The sequence below is a fragment of the Myiozetetes cayanensis genome, unplaced genomic scaffold, assembly GCF_022539395.1.
Source record: "Myiozetetes cayanensis isolate MyiCay16 unplaced genomic scaffold, myiCay2020 scf14, whole genome shotgun sequence".
Taxonomy (NCBI): Eukaryota; Metazoa; Chordata; class Aves; order Passeriformes; family Tyrannidae; genus Myiozetetes; species Myiozetetes cayanensis.
This window is the reverse complement of record NW_026087048.1, coordinates 13,203,670-13,226,251: the sequence shown is the minus strand read 5'-3', so window position 1 is coordinate 13,226,251 and position 22,582 is coordinate 13,203,670. Positions and strand designations below refer to the sequence as shown.

The 22,582-nt window shown below is 48.0% G+C and overlaps 1 protein-coding gene across 4 annotated transcripts in view; it reads right to left on the bottom strand.

Annotated features, from left to right (window-relative positions):
• NTRK3 (neurotrophic receptor tyrosine kinase 3) overlaps positions 1-22,582 on the bottom strand; it is a 222,492-nt gene that overhangs the window by 167,209 nt on the left and 32,701 nt on the right. For all 4 annotated transcript variants that reach the window (XM_050309944.1, XM_050309945.1, XM_050309946.1 and 1 more), the window contains 3 exons: positions 21,749-21,823; positions 20,397-20,468; positions 2,220-2,288 (listed from right to left, as the gene is read on the bottom strand). In XM_050309944.1, coding sequence (XP_050165901.1) covers positions 2,220-2,288; positions 20,397-20,468; positions 21,749-21,823 — 216 coding nt within the window. The remainder of the gene's footprint in view (positions 1-2,219; positions 2,289-20,396; positions 20,469-21,748; positions 21,824-22,582) is intronic.

The following is a 22,582-nucleotide window of genomic DNA, read 5'->3' as shown; positions in this document are numbered from 1 at the left end:
AAAAAATTAATAAAATACCCTATTTCCCACTTTTGCACATCCATTAGTAATTCCTCACTACCTTGGAGAATTGCTTTTTCTCACCAACAGGTCCCATCCTTCTAGCACCATGTAGGCAACATATGCCTTTACCTTAATTTCCAATATCTTTATGTGAATTATTATTCAGAGCCCATAGCTCAGGTTACACCTCTGTGCTGCCTTCCTTCTAAGAAATCCAAGGTTTAGCAGGACAGTTTCATGACCGCAGGAAGAACAAGGAAGGACACTACAGGCACATCCCTGTGCACTGAGATCCCTGTGGCCATCAGGTAAAATACCCCTCTCCTGTCATGTCTGGGGAACAGCATCATCACATTATTCTGGTAGTCTCCATCCCAGCTGTGCTTACATGGATGGAGGATTCTTAATGACAAGGAGCTCAGAGAGGAACATTTGTCAGGAAGTACCAGTGACAAAGTAATTCTTCAGGAAAAATAAAGTTGACCAGGCTCTAACTCCAGCTTAGCAAGGCAGGCCCTGTGGGCAGGCACATTTGTAGGTCTAAATTGCTCACTGGAGTTGGTGCCAAGACCCCCTTCACGACTTGGAGCAGGAGAGATTCAGCTGAGGCTCCTGCCCCACACGACGCCACGGACAACACACACCACATCGGTGCTGCTTTCCCACTCCACCACAACTTCCTTCCAACCAGCCCTGTGATCTCCCACAGTTCTACAGGTATTATTTCCTTCGTTCGTTGGGGCTTGTTATCTCCAAGAAAACAGCTCTGAGCACAGCTCCAACTGGAGCCAAGTAATTCAGCTCCTTCCCACTTGCCATGCTGTGGAGTGCTGGCCCCAAGTGACCCTGCTGACAGCAACCAAAGCCACCCCAAGCACACCAGCTCCCTGTCAGGATCATCATATCAGGAGAACACAGACGTATTCTTCATCAGGTACAGTACCCTTTGCTGCCCCAAAAGCAGCTTCTCAATTCCCTTTTTTTGGTATTGGTCTTTTGAGCCTGACGGGGGCTGCCAGACCTGGGACGTGCCTGAAGAAACAAAATATGAGCAAAGGCACATAAAAATGAGCTCCACTGGAACTATTCCCATTAATCTGCAGGCTCACCATTACCCCAGGCCCTGCCAGTGCCACTAGCTCAGGACTGCAGCCCCATTTGCTCCTCCACTCTTGGGTCTCTCTTGGGTAACAACCATCAATCTGAGTTTTGCCAGACAGCACAATGACAATAAGTAAAGGTCTAAGAATACAAATGACTCATGCTATTAAACTTGAAACCCGAGCCAGACTTGAAAAATATTTAGAGCTGTAATCAGTGAGGAGACAAATTCCAAATTCAGCGTTTTAACTCTGCAAGCCAAATTTTCCCATCAGAAGGGCGTTTCTCTATTTTCTAATATCACTATTAGTATTTTTCATTTAACAATTTGACAGAAATAAAATACACTGCAGTAACACCGGTGATAACACACTTACTCCCACTTGAAAGACTGTCTTTATTCTTTCATAAGTCACTTCTAGCTTACAGCTCTATTGATCATTGGTGAGGATGAATGGAGCTTCCCAGGATCCTCTGGGACAAATCCTACATATATATTTTTTTATACCCACCAAACAACTATTTCTAAAATTCAACAAAACAGGTCATCAGGGCAACGCTCCATTGATTTCGTGTCCACTTATTCTTCAAGCACGATGCTGAATGCTCTATCAATAATTCAGCAGGCTGAAGGCCACCAGTGCCCCAGGAGAGTCACTATCTCACCATCTCCCACATCAGAGCTGGGAGGTGCCTCTGTTGTTAGAGAGCAAGGGAACCATTCTCCTAAAAATCCAGGGTATTTTACAAAGCGTGTCTACCAACTAAAGAAAACCAGTTATTCCTACCCTGCAACAGATGAAGAGCAAGTATTTGAAAAGATTCACTCAAAATCTGCCCTAGTAAGTATTTCTAATGTGATCCCAGAGTTAGTCAACCGTTTACCACCCCAAGCATGTTCATCATCCCGACGTTAATTAGCCAGCTGCTGTGAAGTTAAAAGAGAAGCAGTTCTGCTCTGCTGCTCCTGTACCCAGGAAACCCTTCCAAGGATGGTGCTGCCCACTGGAGTTTTAGGTAATCATTCACAGGCTTCAAAATAGCTTTATTTGGATATCATTCCTCCTCTCGTCCTCCCCTCTTCTCCCAGGAGACAACCCCAGGGCGGGACTTACAGTTCAGAGAGTCGCAGGGTCTGGAAGAGTTGCCATGACAGAGTGGTGAGGCGGTTCCCGGAGAGGTCTCTGAAAATTAACAAGAAAAAAAATAAAAAAAGAAAAAAAAAAAAAAAGAAGTAGTCACAGTAAATAGTTCTTCCTGCACGTGGCCATACCACCTCCACAGATCTCATCGTCCTCCTCAACAGGGATGCCATCAAGCAGTTCAGCATGCAAGTTTAGATTTAATAATGAGAGATTTTAATGAGGACAAACCTAAATGAAAGTTTCTCATTTTATTTTTTTTTTAAGGAGAAAAATGATTTATATCCTGCTGTAGTGTGAGGAAAAAAAAAAAAAAAAACAAAACACAGTGTCTGATTCTTGCCCATGAATCTGGAGTTCAACCAACCATAAGCAAAAAGAACAAGTCTAATTTCAGAACTTGAACAAAAAAAATTAAGTACAAACCTCACGTTAAAAATAGTAACAGCCAGGTTCAAATGACAGTACGCTGATTACCCAAGGTGTTATCAAATGATCTGCAGTAGCTGTAAGCTCCAGGTGTCCCGGTATGACTGTGTGTTGCTTGCACCCAGGGGTACCACTGCTACAGCAGCCAACAGCTCCCCATCCCTCTCTCCATCTGCCCAAACTTGCAAAAACATAAATCTCATCTACCTGGGAGAGCTTTGCAACCCAGTAGACATCTCTTCAGCTGAAAGCCAGAGAGGATGAAAGAGTGAAAAGCAATTGAATTAAGAAAAAAAGAAAAAAAAAAAAACACAACAAACCTAAATGTGTTTGGGGTAGGAAAGCAGAAAGAGGAAATCACTGGGTTTCCAACAGATTAAGAAGATGGTAATAAAGCACATTCTGTGGTGGGCAGCCTTCCCAGGAACACCCAGCCAGCCTGAGGGCCCCTGACCGAGCGACCAGTCCATGGGGGAAGCAGAGGGATGGGTGGTCACAAGCTCTGGGAGAAAACCAAATGTTCCAATCTCTGCTGGCCTCCAGAACACACAGGAGGTGCTGCCTCACACCCTTCACCGAATCCATCCCCACTGTGAGCTGCAGGCAGGGCAGTTCAGTGCAAGGCTGCAGACACCCTTCTGCCTCAGCCCTGCCTGCTGGGAAGAGTAAGGAAGGGTCAGAGGCACCAAACACCTGGAGGTTCATTCAACTCCAGGCTGGCCAGGCAGGAGGTATGAGACAAGGTGGCACAGCAGTGACAGTGGACAGCCCCAATGACTTGGCTCCCAGTCCCTGTTTAATTTGCAGAAACATGGTAAAACCAAGAGAGCAAACCCCTGAATGGTTCCTGCTGGCACAAGTCTGATGCACGAGGATTTGGGATGACAGATTTATTTGTTGCCTTACACCAGGTTGCAGCAAGGGAAAAGCAATTCTGTCCTGTCCCACCTGCACAAGCAATGCTGCAAAGCCCAGAACTCTACAGTTAGGAGTGGAGAAGCTGCTCACACAGCAAAGCATCGTCCCAAAGGCTCTCCACGAGCCTGGCAGAAGAATAATCCCAAACACCACGATGGCACAGCGCTGCCTCATTAAATTCTGGCTCTTGCTTCACATCAGACTACCCCGCTGCTGAAACCACGGCAAACCACAGGTACCTCATTTCACATGACTATGATCCCACCATTCCTATGGCTATAGACAAACTGCTTCCAGCCTCTGATAAAGGTGGCAAAAATGGCAGGTGAAGCCAAGCAGGGAGGAATAAAAATACTACAAGAGTCCCCCTTTTATCCACCCCAAAGCGCTGAGCACCTGGAAACTTTGCAAAGACAGATGAAAAGTAGGAGGGGAAGGAGCAGCTCACTGTTACTGAAAAGTGAGACAGTAAACTCCCTCCCCCAGCCCAGGGAGAAGAAGGAAACGTAAAGGGAATGCATGAGAGACAGCAAGATGTGGGAGAGAGGCAGAGATGCAGAGGAGGGAGTGAATCTCACTGGAATGTCCTTTCTCAAAGGTCATGTTTTGCTACATTAGGCAGAAATGTCAAGAGAAAATTGGATTCTGAAAGAGAAGAGAAAAAACAACAGGCTTTCCACGCAAATAAGGGAATCAAAAATAGCATGATCGTGTTATTACAATTTAGGACACAGAGAGATGGAGAAAGGATACAACCCCACTAATGCAAGGAGCTTTGCCAGGCAGATGTGCTCCGCTTCTCATCTCCTGCAGTCCTTGGAAACCAACTCTTACCAGCTCCACCCTCCCCCAGACAACAACCCACAACAGCTTTAGGCAAAGAGGAGGTGGGTCTTCCCTTGCACACATCTGGCAGGAGACTCTGCTCTCAAATGGCAAAGCTGCTGTTCAATCTGACCTGACCATCAACTTCTGCAGGGTTGGTCAGGGCACACACACCCACAGCTGATTTCAGATCAGTCAGGACACACATGGGGAAGAACATGTTTATCATCGGAAACAGACACCTCAGACATGCAAAATGTCAGAAAGGTCCTTCCTCAGCCTCAGAGACAGACCTCAGCACAGAAACAGAAATGGGTTGCACACAAACACACATTAAAAATACATCATTTCAGTCACAAAAACTCCAAAGGTCAGAGATGCCAGGACTGGGATTGCACAAAGTGTACAGCTACTGACTTTTGTTGCAAAAGATAAAGCTCCTCCAGAGAAACCTCACAACACAGCACTGATTTCTCCCCAGAAGAGATCCATCCCCACATGCTGGATGGGGCAGGTTTCACAGGGAAGGTAGCATGTGATTCTGTAATTAGAGATGGAATCACAGTACATTCACAGGAGGAGATTAAATTACAGCTCTGCAGGTGAAGCTCTGAGCTCCAGCACTTGTAAATCCTATTTGGTGCCTGCAAGGTTCCCCCTGTGCTCAAACCTTGTCTGCACCAAGTTTCCCAGTGTTCTGTACAGCACAAACAGGGAGAACTGGGGAAAATAAAGGCACTCTCAGCCAGGGCTAGTTCTCTCACAGTTCCAGTTGCCCATTCTGCCTTTTGGCAGCTCTTTCCAAGGCTGAAAGTCTGTTGCCACCTCCAAATCCTTCTTGTCTGCAGTGACAAGAACCTCCATCCTCCTGTGCTGTGGCTGGGCAGTGCCAGCTCTCTCCTTCCTGACCTGGTTTCTTCCCCCTCCCAGCAGGATGAATCATACTACTCATCGCTCTACAACCACTCCCAAATACTTCTCAGCCCCAATTTCCTTATCCATGTCCAAATTTCCTATGATCTTCCCTACTTTTACACCCTCCCAGCCCAACCCCGGTGTCCCAACAAGAACTGTTGCTCCTCCTCTGCCCTATCTGCTCCCAAACATCCTTTATTACACTTCTTCCTCCAACTGGATCAAAAGCCATTCTGCTGACATAAGATGTCCCAAAGCAAAATCAAGTCTTCCAAGCAAAATCTGCTCTTTGACAAACTTTCTGCTCCTCCACAAAAGGAAGATGCAGCTGCTCTGTAACAGGAGCATAACCAGTATTTTCCAGTTTGAGCAAAACAGCTTGTTTCCCCCCCTCCCTTCCACTAACTCAAGCACTTGAGAAAGTTCTTATGTGAAACGAGAAGAAATAACAATAAAATGTAGAATTCAGCCAGGAGCAGACACCCAACACAGAAAACTTCAGCCTGAGCAATTAAAATTTGGCAGAGTTATAGGAAAGTGGAAGCAGTCCTGCAGGAAAGTGTGCCAGACAACCTTTATAACAGCCTATGCATCAGCTCCACCTGTAATAAAATATGGCATATCACACGTCGAGGAAACACAGGCAGAGGGAAGCAAAATGCCTTCCCTGCGTATTTCTCAGTGATGAACAAGTCTCTCTCAGGACAGACCTGCCATCAGTGCTCCTGGAACATATTCAAACTGCTTCTTTGCCATGGGACATTTTCTCCATCACTCACAAGATGCTCTTTTCCACAGAGACAGTCTTTAGAAATAGCTGCCAGGGTCTTTTTTGCCTCCAGAGCAGGTTTTAAAGGAGTTGGGAAGGGAGAGGGTGTTGGATGGCCCTCAGACCAGATCCAGGGCAGCAACCACTGATCCCACCCATGACTCAGACCCAAAACCACTTCACAATCTTCCTGCTGCAGCAACCGTGCTCCTAAGGCTCCTGTTTTGCAGGTGGCTCATCATGCCCTATCCCCACCATCTTCTCTACCAGCAACCCTCCCACACCTCAAACAAAGGCTGCTATCACTGAGTGACAGCTAAATCCTAGCTCTTGCTCTCTCCCTCCATCCTCCTCCTACATTTGAGGAGGGGACACGCCATGTCCTGCACACTCTCCCACAGCCCCTGCAGGCACTTCCTGGTGACCAGCAGGGAAGGGGAGGTCACCTTTCCATTTTGTCCCAGCACAAGTGACAGATGGGACCATGGAGGTACATCTCCTGAACAAGCTCCTGGGTTTAAAGGGGGATGTGTGGGTGTGGGACAAAAAGGAGTCTGGATTAGTGTGGCCCAGAACAAGGGAACTTCAGTGAAGAGAGGACAGCATGGTTTGGTTTTTTTTCCCCTCAATTAGCCAACAGTGTTTCCACTATTAAAGCAATTTTTATTCAGCTAAATTAAGCCAGTTGCCTCATTAATGACATCAACAAGCAGGAGCCCCTGTAATTAAACTGTAAGTTATTTTATGCAGTTCAGCTGAACGCAATGGCAGAAAAGCTGCTGCTGGGGAGGGACCCTGCACGCCTGTGCCTCCTCCACATAGTTTCATCCTCCACTCGCCCTTGTTTCCAACCTGACACTTTTATTTCTGCATGGGAGAAGTTTTTCACACGTTTTAATAACATGGTGCCACTCTGAAAATCCTGACTGGGGAGGATTAACCGCACAGAGCAGCTGGGGCTGAGGGAGCACGAGCGACTGCCTCAGAAATGAGGAGAGATGCACATCCTCAGCCATGGTCCCCAGCGCTGGATATGCTGATGGCACTGCATGGGACTCCCTTGATATCTGAGCACAACAGGTGCTTCCCATCACTTCACAGCTCGCTGCAGCCTTAGCTGGGTGCTGGTGGCCACAGGAGAGGAGAATGTCAGCAGCCTCACATGCTGCTGTAGGGGCAGCTCCATCCAGGCTTCTATCTGCAGCAAGTAAGCTGCTAAATCTTTGGGTTTGAACCAGAGAAATGCTGGAAAGTTACTCTGGGGCTTGCTTATCCCTGCCAGATAACTCCAGTGACCTCTAAAAGCAATGTTACACTCCCCATCATCCACCTCCCCTTCCCCGTCCCCCTCCCTCTGCTTCCTGTTTAGTAAGCAGCTTTGCTCATTAAGGGAAAAAATGTACTGTCCTCCCTTAATGAATGTGCTAAAATTACCCCAACAAGTCCCAGAAGCTGTGGCAGGACAAGTCTCCCCACAAATCAGGCTCTGCAAATATTAGACTCAACTGAAATCTCTGATGGCTCAGCACCAAACCCCAGCAGGACATGTTTCAGACAGCCTGAAAAAGGACCAGGCAATGCCAAGCACATGCAAACCTTGCACACTCAGGAAGCAGAGTGAGCAGAACAGGGTTGTGGAACTGGTCAGCCTCAGATTTTATAGAGGATTTCTCCTTCATTTCCTCCCAGTCCAGGCTTGTCACCAGAATGTGCATACTGGTGCTACGGAGGAGTGAGACAGTTTACAGAGGTCCTCAGCCACGGTCTGGCATTACCTACAGCCCAGTTCTGCTACTCAAGCAACCCCTCAGCAACTCCCAGGTCTTTACTGACCTCAAACATGCAGAAGAAAAAAAGACTGCAAGGTTCAATCTTCCTTTGTGAGTTTGGGCAGCATAACCAACTCCTTTCTCCTGTCCACAGGTTCTGTCCTGTGCCTTGTAAGGCACCTGTCACACAGCACATGCCATCACATTATCATCTCATTCTCCACAAGTTGTTTCTTGTTCTAGGGCTACAGTCAGAATCTGCAATAATTTCCCAAACTCAGAGCATCCTGCACAAGAGAGGAGCGAGAGACCATCATGGGTGACACACAGGAAGAGACCCTACCACTCCACATGCACAGCACAGGTCCTGGAGGTGTGACGCCGGAGAAGGAACCACCAACCCTCTGTGTTTCTCAGTTGCAGGACCCTGATTTGTAAATTCCCAGCTGCCACTGAAACAGTGCTGAGGGAAGTGGAAGGGGCTGGTCTCATTCATTGTTCTTCGAACAACGAAATTACAAAACAAAAGCTGCAGAGCAAGTGGGAAGGCACCACGCCTCTGTCACAGGGCTCCCACGGCCAGTGCCAGCAGCACATCCGCCCCACGCCTCTCCTCCCACTGCCTTTGCCAACACAGCAAGCCATGTCCTGCTGCTGCCTTCAACCCAACCCATCCTTTACTTTAAGGGCTATTTTAAGGCCATCTCCTACCCCATGACACTTCCACACCCTCTAAGTCATCTCTTCTGAGGCATCTCCCAGCTGCACGCTGCTTTGTTTGGAGACAAATCACCCTGCAGAATTCATTGCTGCTCACAGTTTCGGTACATGGCACATGGTACAGATGGGAAGGTGTCACCAGATGTGGCGTAATATTGTCCCCTGTGCTTCGAGGCACATCAGATGCAGGGATCTGACCCCCTGGACTACACTTATCTCGCCCTTGTTGTGTGCACTTTCCACTGCTCTTCTCCAAAGACATCTGGGCTCTCAGAGGACTTAAGGAAAGGTTAAAAGCTGGGTCAGCCCTGCAGTTGCTTTCCCTTTGCCTGCCAGCTTCCCTGCAGGGCAGAGTCCAGCAGCTTTCATGGAATAGGCCAGTCTTCTGCTCAAGGAGAAGAAAAATCAACCTGCAATGGGTAAGAGCCCTTCCCCATGGCTTCCCTCCTGCAGCCAAGAGGTCCTCAGGGCAGCACTGCCCCCACTCTCTCTCTTCTGTCTCAAACTGCAGTAATTCCAGGCCTAAAATATAACTGTGTGCTGGGCTTCCCTCCTGCTTCTGCATGCAGAAATAATGCTGGAGATGTGTGCTGACTGAGAACAAGGGCTTGCCAGCTGACAGCTCCAGGTGAGGAGTTGGGTTTACCCTGCCTGTTTGCTTCAAATTGCACTGTTCTTTGAGCTGGGAACAGAGAATGACTGGGGAATGACTCCTGCTCACAGGTTTCCAGTGAGCCCAGAGCAAACCCAATTGCTCTGTGTGAGAGAAGAGAACTCAGTGCTGTGGGCAAGGCACAGCCCGAGGAGATGGTATGGGAAGGAGATCCATGCCCTCAGGACACTGCCCAGCATCATCTCCAAGTATGCCATAATCGGACTTGATGAACTCCAAGGTCTTTTCCAACCTCAAGGAATCTATGATTCCATGAACACCAGGCATCCAGGCTCCCATGTGCTTCCTACCACCTCCCCTTGGATACACTGAAAGCAGCAAGGACAGGTGCACAGAAGGTACAACTCCAGATGGGAGGTCACTCCAAATGCCCAGGCAGACACTGGGAGAAGGTCCACACAAGAGCCTCAATGCCAACACATCAGGAACAGATGTGCTGGGAGAGGGTCTCGTTATCATTCTCCCTGCGGAACAAGCGCTGTGCTCTCAGCTGTTAGAGAGCTCTTGATCAAATTTATATATATAAAAAAAAAAAATTAAAACATCCCCACCTACTCAGATGCCCAGAAATCAATGAGCCCTGAATAATCTCAAACACTGTTCTTGCAGGGGATTAGTGAAGACAAAACTAACAGCTGGGCCTGAGCCCCAATTTGCCTGACTCAGGGAAAGGTGCCAGAGGATGAGATGGACTGGGATGGTACAGAGAGCTCTGCAGAGCCTCTGAAGAAAGGAAGGGGTATAAATATGAATATATATACATATATCTCCAGCAATAGCAAAACAACAGGGCATAAGGCAGGGTAAGCTCTCGGCAGACTCTGCTAAATGGTTTCCAATTAATTAACTGATTACATGATAGAACAGAAGGGGATTCAAGTGAGTGCTGTTGACCTTTAAGAATAATTAATATCATCAGGATTGCAAAACTCGTCCAAGAAAAATAATTAGGAAGACTCTAATATTGCCTCCAAAGCCATATCGAAATGGGAGAGGAAGGTTCTGGTTAATTCAGAGGCACTGTTCCCAAGTATTTGCTAGCAAACCCATTTCTCCCTTATCCCTGCTTCCCCCTGCAGGTCTCCCACACACACATGCTTCTTCCCTACCCCAGTTAACCCTCCCTCTCCTCTCGAGATCCATTTTCCATATCAACCCTTCTAAACCCCATTCCCCTCCTGCTCTATTTCACAACCTTCTTTCCAAAAGACTCTTTGCTTCAAGCCTTTGTTGCAACCCCATCTGTCCAGACTGGTCCCTGTCCCTCCCACAGCCTCATCCCCACCCCCTGCTCATCTTTGACCAGCCCCAAGCTCCAGTTTCTCCTCAGGAAAGAGCCCTGGTCCTTCCACATGACACCGATCCACTTTTTATCTCCAGTCATCACTGGCGGCTTCTTCGGCTGACAGAAGGCAAGCACTACATGTAATCCCAAAAAAAGCCCTTCTCTGCTTTTCCTAAGCAGTCAAATCCATCACAGAGGCTGGTCTGGGAAGCAGATGTAAGCAATGCACAGCAACAGGAGGAAGTGAAAGACGGGAAACTCATGAATCCCTTATCTCCCATTACACCTCACCAAACATATGAATGCTCCCACCTTGCTATAATTTTCTTGTTCCTCCTTCCCTAGTTCACTTGGCCCAAAGGTCCTGTGTGGGAGAGGGCTGGAAAGCCACTGAGCCAAGCAGGAACTGCAGTGTTGAACTTCTCAGGGAAGGTCGCTTGAGCACACTGGGAGGGAGGGAGGTTGCATGAGCAGCCAACATTTCTTGTGAGGGAAGTGTAAAAAAAAAAAAAAAAAAATCCACAGCCCTGGAATGAAACCCACCTTTGCAGCGAATAAATAAATTTCCTCTGCTGCTTATTATCATTAAAACTTCTGTGGTTTGACACTTCACTAAATTATAGATAAAAGGAAAAATGGTCTTCCTGGGCTCAGAAAAGCAGGCTGCTGCCAGAGAGCTGTGTTTACAGCAGCTAATGAAAAGAAAGCCTGCCATTTGCCTGCAGCACTCGCCCCACCACGGCGGGGAGCAGAGCTACCTGCACCCACAGCACCAGGGGCCTGGGAGCAGCAGCTGCGCTCTGTGAGGGACCAGAGTTGGGGGGTACCCACACGAGGAACCACAGGGACCACACCATCAGCCAGTGGAGATGGCAGCTGCCACCTCCCATGCTGTGCAGAGGCTCCTGGCCGCAGCAGGAGGTGAGGCTGACATGCTCCAGCTATGCCTCATCAAATGACAAGAAAAACACTCAGCCTGGGAGACAGACAGCACCAAGCAGGGAGCTGCCTTGCACCAGGCTGCTGCTTCCCCCCAGGGGCCCGTGGGGTGGGCATGGGGAGCAAGCAGGTAGCAGATGCCTGGAGTGCACCTGAGCATGGGCACAGGAGTATTTCTTCCCCAAAGCCTGTTTGCAGCAGCTGAGCACACAGGGAGGAGTAACACTCTGAGCAGAGACCTGCCTGCAGCAACACCTGAGCTGTGGCACGATGTGCCTCCCCACAGCTCCGGGCACGCTTGGCTGAGGGGGACAGGGAACTGGTGGTGACTTATTACAGCCAGAGCTCAGCAAAGCCTGCCTGCTACACTCCACATTTTTAACCACCCCAAAAGAAGAAACACGTTTTGCCTTTGACAGTTAGCCCTGTCAAAACAAACAAGAGTGTCTGGACACAGAAGTTACGTTTTTCCCGTTCTTCTCAATACATGTCGCACTTAAAAAGAAGTGTCTTTTGCTGGGCCGTGTGAGGAATATCTTCAAATGAAAAGACTAATCACTGTAAAGCACTGAGTGCCTCAGAGTGCAGCAGGCATTCTTTCATTATTCTGAGACAGCAAATTACCCACAATTACCAACACGCACAACTGGATACAACAAACATTTAGCCAAAGCCCACGGACTGCGGTTGCAGCGAGGTTGGATGGCAGATGTCCTAGAGAACTACTCATGTGAGAAACCCCCAGACAGCAGCCAGGCAGTGGTGCTGCAAAAACAACTCCATTCACGCTGCAGAGCAAAGTCAGTGCCAGAAAACGCTGCAGTTCAGAAAGTTAGCATTCACAGAATCACAGAGTGGTTTGGGGTGGAAGGGACCTTAAAGATCATCCAGTTCCAACCCCTCTGCCATGGGCAGGGATACCTTCCACTAGACCATGTTGCTCGGAGACCCATCCAGCCTGGCCTTAAACACTTTCAGGGATCTTGCAGGTATTTCAGCTGTCAAACAGGTACCTGGGCAGGCTGGTTTCACAGCAGCATAAAGGCACCGCTGGCTGTGAAACCAGAACGGGCAACCCACAGGCAGGATCACAGTCTGACCCTGCTCACAACTGCAGCCAGGAGTGCACAGGCACTAATCCCTCGCTGCCCTGAAAGCCTGGCTGGGAGTGGAGGGTGAAGGAACTTGTTCCAAGACAAGGGCAAAGGAGACAGGGGCTGCCAGCAAACTGCAGGCTTGGCTGAGAAAGAGGTGGGGAAGCGGGGAGGCTTCAGTGCAGGCAGGGAGGCTGGGTCAGAGGCCAGGCTGCAGGCAGGGAGGACGAGAGGCCGCCGGCCCTGTCCGTGGTGCTGAACGCGGCCCCATCCCGCGGGACACCCGTGGGCACCGGCAGAGCTCCCTGGGCAGCAGAGCCGGGAAGGGCCACCCATGACCTCAGGCATGCTGGAGGACAGCAGGCATGGAATATGTCACTAGCACGGCTAAAGACACCCACAGCTCCCCGGGGAGACAAATCCCTGGGTCTCACCTGCAGCCCTGTAAACACCCCACAGCCTCTTGAATCCGCCATAATTCACAGTTCATCCCTTCCCAAATACAAATAAGGGGAGAGGGTTGGTGGGAAACTCCACCCCTTGACCAGTATTGCAATAAAATTTTATAATTCCAATAAAATTCATGACTGCCTAACTTATGACATTTAAATTCCTGACTTGTCACACACCATCATGAATTAATGTCCCATCTTTCATGCCCTGTCGTATCTTATTGCTCAAATAACATATGATTTTAATGTTTCTATTTTTCTGCCCTGGTGCTCATTGCCGGTATATCAAAAAGGGAAAACCAGCCCTGCAATCATATTGTTAGTAAACCAGTACCATGGTAAGAAAAATCCCAGGAGAGAAGTTGTGTAGTCACTTAGCTTTCACTCATCCTGCCGTGATTGTTCACTCTCTCCCCCAGAAGCTTTCCATGTCCTCAGGTGCCCCCAGGGAGGTTCCTCCCCCCTGTGCAGCACCTCTCACGCTGGCATAGGCAGGTAAGAAATGCTTTGCACCACATCTAACCAGCTGAGCCACAGGGTCTGGGGAACAAGTAAGAAGGAGAGTTGGAGGTTGTTCTAGGGTACCTCCATGCTGCAGTGACCTCAAAAACATCCCCAGCATCATCTGCAGCCTTTTTTAAAGATGGGATGGGAAAAAAATCAGGACCTTTGCAAAAACCACAGCTGCTCATTTCACATGTCAGTCAAAAGACAATTGATCAAACTTTAGGAAGGGAAATAAGTCTCACACTGCAGCTGGAAAGAATAACTCAACATTTCAAAAGAAAGAAGGAGAGGCAGAGCCACAGGGAACTCCTGAGCACAGGGACCAGAGTGGTAGGCATTAAGTAAGAATCCAAGTGAGCAAAACTTATTTGTGATAGAGTTGTTATAACTCATTCTATGTTAAAACAGCATTAGACAACTTAAGGTCAGGCTTCATTAGAAATCATACAAGGTGTTATGCCTCAAATAGATCAAATAAAAACAGAGGAAACAAGGGTTATTCCAGGTTTTCAGATGGGAAACTGAAGCAGGACAAATCTTGCCACAAGGAGTGCAGTGCTTGAGCTGGAAACTTTCTTCCTCAGGTCCCACTAGAGCACATCAGTCACAAGCTCACCACTCCCCTTCTATTACAGTGCAACAAACCCTCTCCACAGCCAAGTGAAGCAGCCTGCAGCCAAAAATTAGTTACCCAGCCCTCTGAATGCAGGTCAAATTATTTCAACCCAGCCTGAAGGAAAGCCTCAGCCCTGCAGGGAACTGGTCTCTCCTTTGGCCTTGTGCACAATGGCTGGTAAAACTCGGGACCTGCTTCTGCCACTGCAGCTAAAGGAATAGCTGCAGTTATCTGCTTATCAGTCACCTGTGGCAATAAATGGGGAATAAACATGCCATCAAACCACTCCTGCCAATTAGCATATCAGCAAGGACCTGCACTACACTAGTATCCAGGGGGCAAAGCAGATGGGGAGACAAACAGCAAAGTTTATGGAAGCAGAGGAGATGTTACAGCTGTTTATTTTAGTGACTGTGCCATAAGCACGCCCAGCATTTTATGGAACTAGAGACATATGGGGAAAATGCCTCCTTGAGTAAATCACAGCCAGAGGTTTGCTCCTGGAAGGGGCTGGAGCAAGAACACCCTTGGAGTACAAATGGGAATCAAAGGGTATCCAAGTTGCCTGCCTGGTTAGGGATACTCAAGAAACATTCACCCAAAACAACTTAAAAGCTGTTTAAAACATTCTCATATTTCTCATTTTCCCTATATTCATGGAGAAATTTGTTTCCTATTTAGCAAATGCGAAATAAAAAAACATTAAACTATCAAGGAGGTGGCTTGGGTAAATGCATTTTACTTCACCTTCTCAGTGAGCAAAGAGCTCACACATAGTCATATACTGTGCCCCAGCTGACACACACAGGCTCGTTAGGCTGCATTGACTCAAGAGTACGGATAGGAAATCAAGAGCAATTAACACATGACAGTTTGGGTTAGGAGACTGCCAGGATGGGTATGACAGCAGCGCAGTGATGAAAGGACAAAGCAGGGAGAAACCATTAGCAAGGAGGAGAAAGGGTAATAGGACATCCAGAATCAAGCAGAGACTTGTAGGCAGGCACAGGGCCTGGAGCTGGTTACTGGGGAGAGCAAAAGAGAGTTTAGAATGGCTCTTTCAGATAACAAAGTGATAGATCATTAACCACCGAGCAGGGGAAAGTGACCCTCAAACCTCAACTGAGAGGCAACAGTGTTATAGTTGCACTAATTCAGCATTCTGATACTTTGGTTATTTCTTTATTTAGTGTAAGATCGCCATCAAGTTCCCAGACACACAGAGCAAAGCAAGTGAACCTCACCAGCCTTGCAAGAAAGTTGCCTGCAGCCCTTTGAAAGTGCACAGGCTTCAGCTGCTAGAGGGCTTCAAGTCCTGTCCTGAAGCAGCACTGAAGAAAGCAGAGGGCAACTCACCAAATTAGTACTGCATCAGCCCCCTCAGTTTTCAGGGAATGAAGCCTAGTATCTTGCCTATCAGAGCCTAAACCCATAACATATCTCTGGGAATTCCCATCTAAAGCAAAAAACTACATTCAATACCAAGGCACTCATTCATAGGATCGCTGCACAGCTGCCATGAACCCAACCAGGACACTGAAGCTGACCTCATCCTCAGAAAACAACACAACTTACAGATTAATCACAGCTCAGGTCTGCCCGTGAAAACAAGCCATCTCAGTCTTTCACCAGGCAAAGTAGGTCCCTGTGGCATTCCTGCTAGAACCTTCCAGTTATTCCTCAATCCTCATTTTGGGGAGAAAGGGACTGACATGGTCACACAGATAAAAAAGCCTGTAGAGCTGGTGATCTGACCACACCATACTCAAAAACCAGTTACACTCAGCACAAAGCACTCCAGGGTCTCCATGGGTGAAGACTGGAAGAGAGAGCTTGATCCTCAACCCCATCCTTACTCTGGCAGGCAATACTGAGAAGGCAGTCTTTGACAGAAGCTGTGCTTGGGCTGGCCCACAAACTAATTTAGAGTACATATAAACCTCCAGAAGACAGTTTAAGAAGAGCCTCTGAATGCAGACAGAAATGGCAATTATTAATTTTCTAAATAGAAATCTGACTACTTAAGCCTTATTTAAAAGCATGCCTGTCTCTGTAATTACACAGCCTTAATTTGTTTTCTTTACTACACAATAAATAAGGTGTGCACAATTACCCTCTGCAGATACAAGGCAGTGCCTCCTGACTGGCTGGTTGGGTACACAGCCACCCAGGAAAATATTTAGAGGGAATCAGTCTCTTAAGTACCTGCTTACCATTAAAGGGGGACTCAGGCACTGCAAATATCAACTTGTCTGGCTCAGCCTGCTGAGAGCTCACTCTCCCTACATGCACAGCTCTACTGCCCCACGACCAGTGAAGGCTGCACACTTTGGCCAGCAGCAAACAGAGGCTGTGTCCTCCCCTGTGCATCAGCCCCTGGTGCACTGTGAGACTGAGTTCCCTATGGACTTCCCAGTTCCTAATGAGGAACTTGTTAAGGCTGAATTCTTCCCCACAAGGGACTACAACAACTTTTTTTTACTCTGCCTCTGCCTATTTTCATGATACATGTAGGAAGTTGATCTCCTCATGACTTGTACCCCTCTATCAAATTAAATAAATTAGCCAAAGGCTTCCACTGTCATTAGGAGAAGGGACAGAGAGTTTGAGAGCGTGCAAGACTTTCCTCAATAAGCTGTGCTAAACACAGCAGCATAGTAAATATGTATTCAGATAGTTTATGTCTCAAATTTAGGAACCATACCACACTAAAGTTTTCTTGTACAGCCTCAAGCCAAAGACTGAGGTTTTCTGTCAATACCAAGCATTTTCTAGGTTCAGCTGCATTGCCTGCTAACGCCAACATCCAGAAATCTTGGCTACAAGTCTTCCACAGCCTGGACTTGCTGGTCCTCACATGCAGTGCATACAATTGACCAGGACTATTCCTGCAACAGCCAAAGCACTGTCAAAGATGCACAGAAATGGGACCAGAAACCTACGAGTGCAATTTCTCCCAGTGAGATGATCTCAAGTAATGGCACAAAATGACATTGGAAAATATCCAGTTTACATCAGACCCACGGCCAGCCAGTACTTGTTTTGGAAAGACTCAACTCTCTTGGTCCAAGCATCAGCAGAAGATATAGATCCATGCTGCAAAATCCACTGTTGTGATTTGGATTAATTGTCTCTGTAGCAGTGACAGGCTTCACATCACCAACAATCAGATAAGGCCATGGAGCACTAACTGTCCCCATCCAAGGAAGAGGAATCCAATGTAACTTTTAGATCCAAACCTTTGGCTCCAGGTCACCCACTGCTACTCCAGTGATCAGGTTGACCTCCAGCCCCTTACACTAATACAGCTAATTTCAAACCTTTAAGGACAGACATGACCCTGCCCAGCTGCACTTTGGAGCACTCTAAGGTCTACCACTTGAGCACCTGAATGCTGAAAATCCCCTTCATGGGTATCTAGTCTTTCCTCCCTGACTCTGTGATGGGTAAGGGGTAAAAATACCAAGTCAAACTTCATCCAAACCCTCACAAACCTGAGCTCCTGCAATTAGAGCTGGGATAAGTGATCTGCTTGTGATTGCACAGCTGGGGTCTGAAGACAAGCGCGTGCACAGAGGAAGGGCCAGAAATAGATGTTACTGGGAGAAGGCAGAGCCTTCTGGCCCATTTGAGAGGAGGAAACCTTGATGAAAGGCACTGGGAAAAAACTTAGTTCAGCAGGAAGTTTGGATTTAACCCAGGATGGGAAAGGAGGGGGGAGGGGAAAAGATCAGCTTTTGAGACCTCCGAATTTGTACATGAGCTTCATGTGAAAAAAAATGCTCAGACCCAGCTTGTAGCACCCTGCAAAGGTCTGGCCCAGGGTTCCCACCTCCCCGTGCCAACCCTCACCGGCAGTGAAACCACTTTCTCATTTATTAGGCACATTTGCCATCTTATTGACTCAGTTCCACCAGCAACCATCCAAACAGTCATCAAAGGTGAAGGAAAACCAGAGTGGCAGCAAAAACATGTAGCAGTAACTCAACAAGCCCTAAACACCATCCCAGTCCCCAGCCCTGCAGGTAGCCCTTCCACAAGGGGACTGGGACAGTCTCCCTCGCTCCTGTCTGCTACTGTACCTGGTTACAGCAGCCCAAGACTTAGAGCAGAGTGACATTTCCATTAATCCTTTTATCCCTGGTTCCTACGTGCAGTGGCTGCAGAAGATGTCAGGCCTTCGAGGGAGGCAGCACCTGCAGAGCAGCCAAGGAGGCACCCTGATGCACTGGCAGAGAGCTGAGGCCTGAGGGGAACCCAGGTGGCACCAGGTGTCTGCCAGGTTGTGCAAAGCCTCAGGATCCACCCTGGGAAAGGCAGCCTGGCTGCAAAGAAGCAGTGGTACCGTGGTCTGAGAGCCTCTGGGGAAGAAGAGGGAGTCAACAACCCTGTAAGCACTAAGTCTCCATCCTTGGGTGCCCAGCATCCTCTACAGGGAACATCCACCCTGCAAACATCCATGCTGCCAAGTCCCAGCAACAGCATCAAAACTCACTGGCAAACACTAACCAAATAATATACTTACTTGCCTCGAGCTTCAAAAGGCAAGGAAAGAAAGATGTTAAGAACATGATCAATCTTACATGGACCAAGCAGTAAACAAACACATATTTCATCACCACATACCAACCTTAACTCTTGACACAAGATGGATGTGGGGGTTTTTCCACTCCCAAAAGTAATTTCCAAAGACAAAAACAAACACTTTGGGAAAAAGCAGCAACAATTGCCTGTGTACACATTAATGTCATATTCAGCCTCAAAGCAAGTGTATGGGGCCTTTTAAACTCCTACGACATCCAAACTAATTTCATCAGGAATCAAATGTTATTCATTTTATCTGCTAGATACATAAACAGCAACTACACAATTGACAAACAACCCTCAAAAAAAAAAAATCAATTGAGAGTGGTTCAGAGAGAACACTTCCCATGAACAAACAACTAACTACAGAAAACACAAAAAATCTGCTTCAAATCAAAATTACAAAGGGTAGAAATCAAGAAAATCCCAGTGGTCAGCATTAACAAGAGTTTATTATGAAAATATGCAATTCTTTAAACTCCAAAAAAGCTCAGTCCACATTCACAATGCCCTCAACTATTCATGCCCTTTGGTACTGCAGTTCTCCTATTTAGCAAGTACTTTACTGTCACTTAGCAACTGTAAATGGTTTTCCAAAAAGGGAGCTTTTGGGGTTTTTCAGTTCACATCATCTCTGAGCAGACATCAAAAGACAAATCTATCCTGCTCTGCAGGTCGCATTTATCTACTTGCCCCAGGAACAAGTCTGTATCGATGGCCCAATGCATCTGCAGACTCAAATGGACACACTTTTAAAGGGAAGAAGCCACTGGCACTAGTTTCCAAAAAGCAGGCATACACACTCTCCATCCAGCCCATCAGCTCATGCCCAAGGACTGAGCCTCTCAACAACCCCTTTTCACCTTTTGTATCTACACTGGAGCAGAGAGGGGTTTGATCTTGGACACGGTTACTTGGACAAGATATTTCAAGCCCATGGAGCACCTTGCAGAGTGGCCTGAAATTCAGGCTTTGATTTTTCACCTCGGGAAAAGCAAATACACATTTAGAAAATAAACCAGTGCCCTTGGCATCAAGGATGTGGAAATTCCCCGTGACACTGCACTTGCTGGCTAATGATGCCCCAGCAGCTGGACACTTGTGCAATGTCCCATGATAACAGGACTCCAGCCTCTCTAGCACAAAACAACCCTATCCCAGGTCCAGTGCAGATATTAGTTTAAGAAGTCAATAATTAGGAAGGAGCAGAGCTGGCAGCCCCTGCATCCCAGGATTTGTATTGGAAAAGCAGCCTTTAGTTAAAAACTAACGAGCGGGGCAGGCTCTGGCTGTGCCCTGGGGCTGGTGGCCGCTCCCAAACTCTGCAGAGAGGGAAACGTGCACCAGCCGCTGCAAGGCTGATAACGATGCAAGTGCTCGTTAGAGCGGCAATCAAAGCCAGGGCAGTTATCAGAAACCCAAACCCATCAGCTGCCCAGCGGGAGCTCGCCCCATTCCTGCATAGCAGCCTATTTCACTTCCCCGCACATTGGCTTTTCCCTCTCCTGCCCTTTCCCACCTCTGCCTCTCTTTCCCCATCAGCATTTTGCTTCCCTCTCCTTGCCGTCCCCAACAGGTACTTTGGAGATCCACTTTGTGAGTCGCCTTTCCACAGGGAGCAGAGGGAAAAGGGGACAGGAGCTTCTGGCACTCACATGTAGTGCAGGTGAGGGTTCTTGGCAAAGGCGCGTGGCTGGATGTTTCGTAGTCCTGAGTTCCTGATTGTCCTGCAGAGAGATGCAGAAGGGCAGCAATGGAGTGAAGGCAGACAACTGCTCTAAAACCCTGCTCAGCACCTGAGACCCCTCGATTCCCCCCTCCCACCCCTGGGAGGCACATCTGTCCCCAGGCAGCCTCTGTGAGCTACGAGCAAAGACGAGATTCAGCTTTTGAGCTTCATCTGATACGGTGACAGCACAGGCTCAGTGCAGAGCAGCTGTTGGGCAAGGCTCTGCTCCAATAAGGCTTGCTGAGGTGCCACAGGCCATCTCCTGCTCCACTCCCTCCATCTTCACAAGCAACACTGCCACAAGCAAACCTAAACCTCAACAAAGTCATCTCCTCTCTTCATACCCAAAAGAAAAACACTTCTGCTTGCAGCTCTGAAAAGGAACGGTATTTTATGCAGGGAATTTTGGACATCGAAGGGGGAATCCTCTTCACACCCTGTTTTAGAAAAGCTCTCAATATCTGCTGCCACTGCTGCTTTGTTAGGGGAGATGAAAACAGCAGCAAGCCTGCTTACAGTGGGTCTGTGTGTTAAAAGTACAGCTTGCTGGAGTTTGGTTACTGAGTGCTCAGCCATATACACCTCCTCCAGCCCACATGGGAGCTGTACTTAATGTAAAGCTCCCAGTGAAACACATTATTAGAGTCTCTGATTATCCCTGAGCAACACTCTGCATCTCACACAAGCAGCACCCAGGGCACTCCCAAGATCCAGGAGTATGTAGGAGGGGGAATAAAGAGACTGGGTGGTATCCTTGCTTGGCCAGGCTTCTCAAGCATCTGCCAAGTCCCCTCAATCTCATGGACCTCAATTTCCCTTCCATGACGCACACAATTGACCTCTCCCTGCGCTCAGAGAGCTGTGCAGGGAGATGCAATTCCCTTATTGTACAGCACCACCGTGATGGTAACTGTTCTAAATGAGGACCAACAGCCCAGCAATGAAGGATTGGTGGAGACAGCAGGAATTTCACATTGTGGGGCTGAAATGAGTCAGAACAACATATAAGCCCAGAACCAAAACAGCAGGGGAGAGGAGAGGTCAGGGCTTATGTGTGTTGACAGAGCTGTCAGGAGCTAGCAATCTTCCTTCTCACAGACCCAGCAAAGACCAAAAAGCCCTTCATCTCCATTTTGTGGAGTCTCACAGCAAAACACAGCAGATCCAGCAGGTTAAACTGACAGCGTGGAGACTGCAGATGGAGGGAAGCCATGGCTCTGCTGGAAGGAAGGGGCTGCCCAGGTCCATTCCCCTCCCCGATGCGCAGGACATACTCACAGACTCTGGAGTCCTGTGTACAGCTCCATGTCAACGGCGTTCAGTGTCTGCAAGTTCTTCCAGTTCTCTATGTGTCTGTGGAGAAGAAGGAAAGGCTCAGCTGTGGCACAACCAGATGGTTGCTCTGTTCGTGCAGGGCATGGCACACAGAGGGGGAATGTCATGCTCTACCACCCAGCCCCATTCTGTTTTCCCAGCATTTTGGAAAAGTCAAATAATGTGGTTTTACCCGCATTTTCAAGCACAGAATGCGCAACCGAGCCACTGAACATCCTTGCCCAAGTCACTGCCCCTCACTGCACACATCAGTGAACAAAGACAGGATTGAAATGGGTTACACAAAATAGTGAAAGCAAACAGAACCTCTCAACAAAAACTTAGGGCCTGAATTTGAAAAGTCATATATTTATCCAGTCTCTAACTGGGGTGGATAAACAGGGCCCTAGTCTTTGCCGGCTGGAAGTGCTGCTGGCAGGAGAGCACCAAGCTCAGTTTAGAAACATTGCCTTTATTACAAATTCCTCAGTCGCCTGGGGCAGTCTGGCAGGTATGTTATAGAGAACAAAAACAGAAATAGATCTGTCACCACAGGATCATTTTCAGTAAATATTAGAGCCGGGGGAAGGTGACAGATCGGCAGTCCCAGAGAACAGGGTCCCCTCTTGTCAGCAGCACAGGAGTGATGCTGGCAGCAGTGTGGCTGCTGCCGTGGGCCTCTGCTAAAAGGCTGCAATGCTGGGTCGAGTAAAAGGAGTTCAGTCCTCATCCCCCAGGCAGTCCTTGGGCAGTTCTGGCTTTCTCCAGTTTAAACTCAGACACCCTTCCACCAGAAAG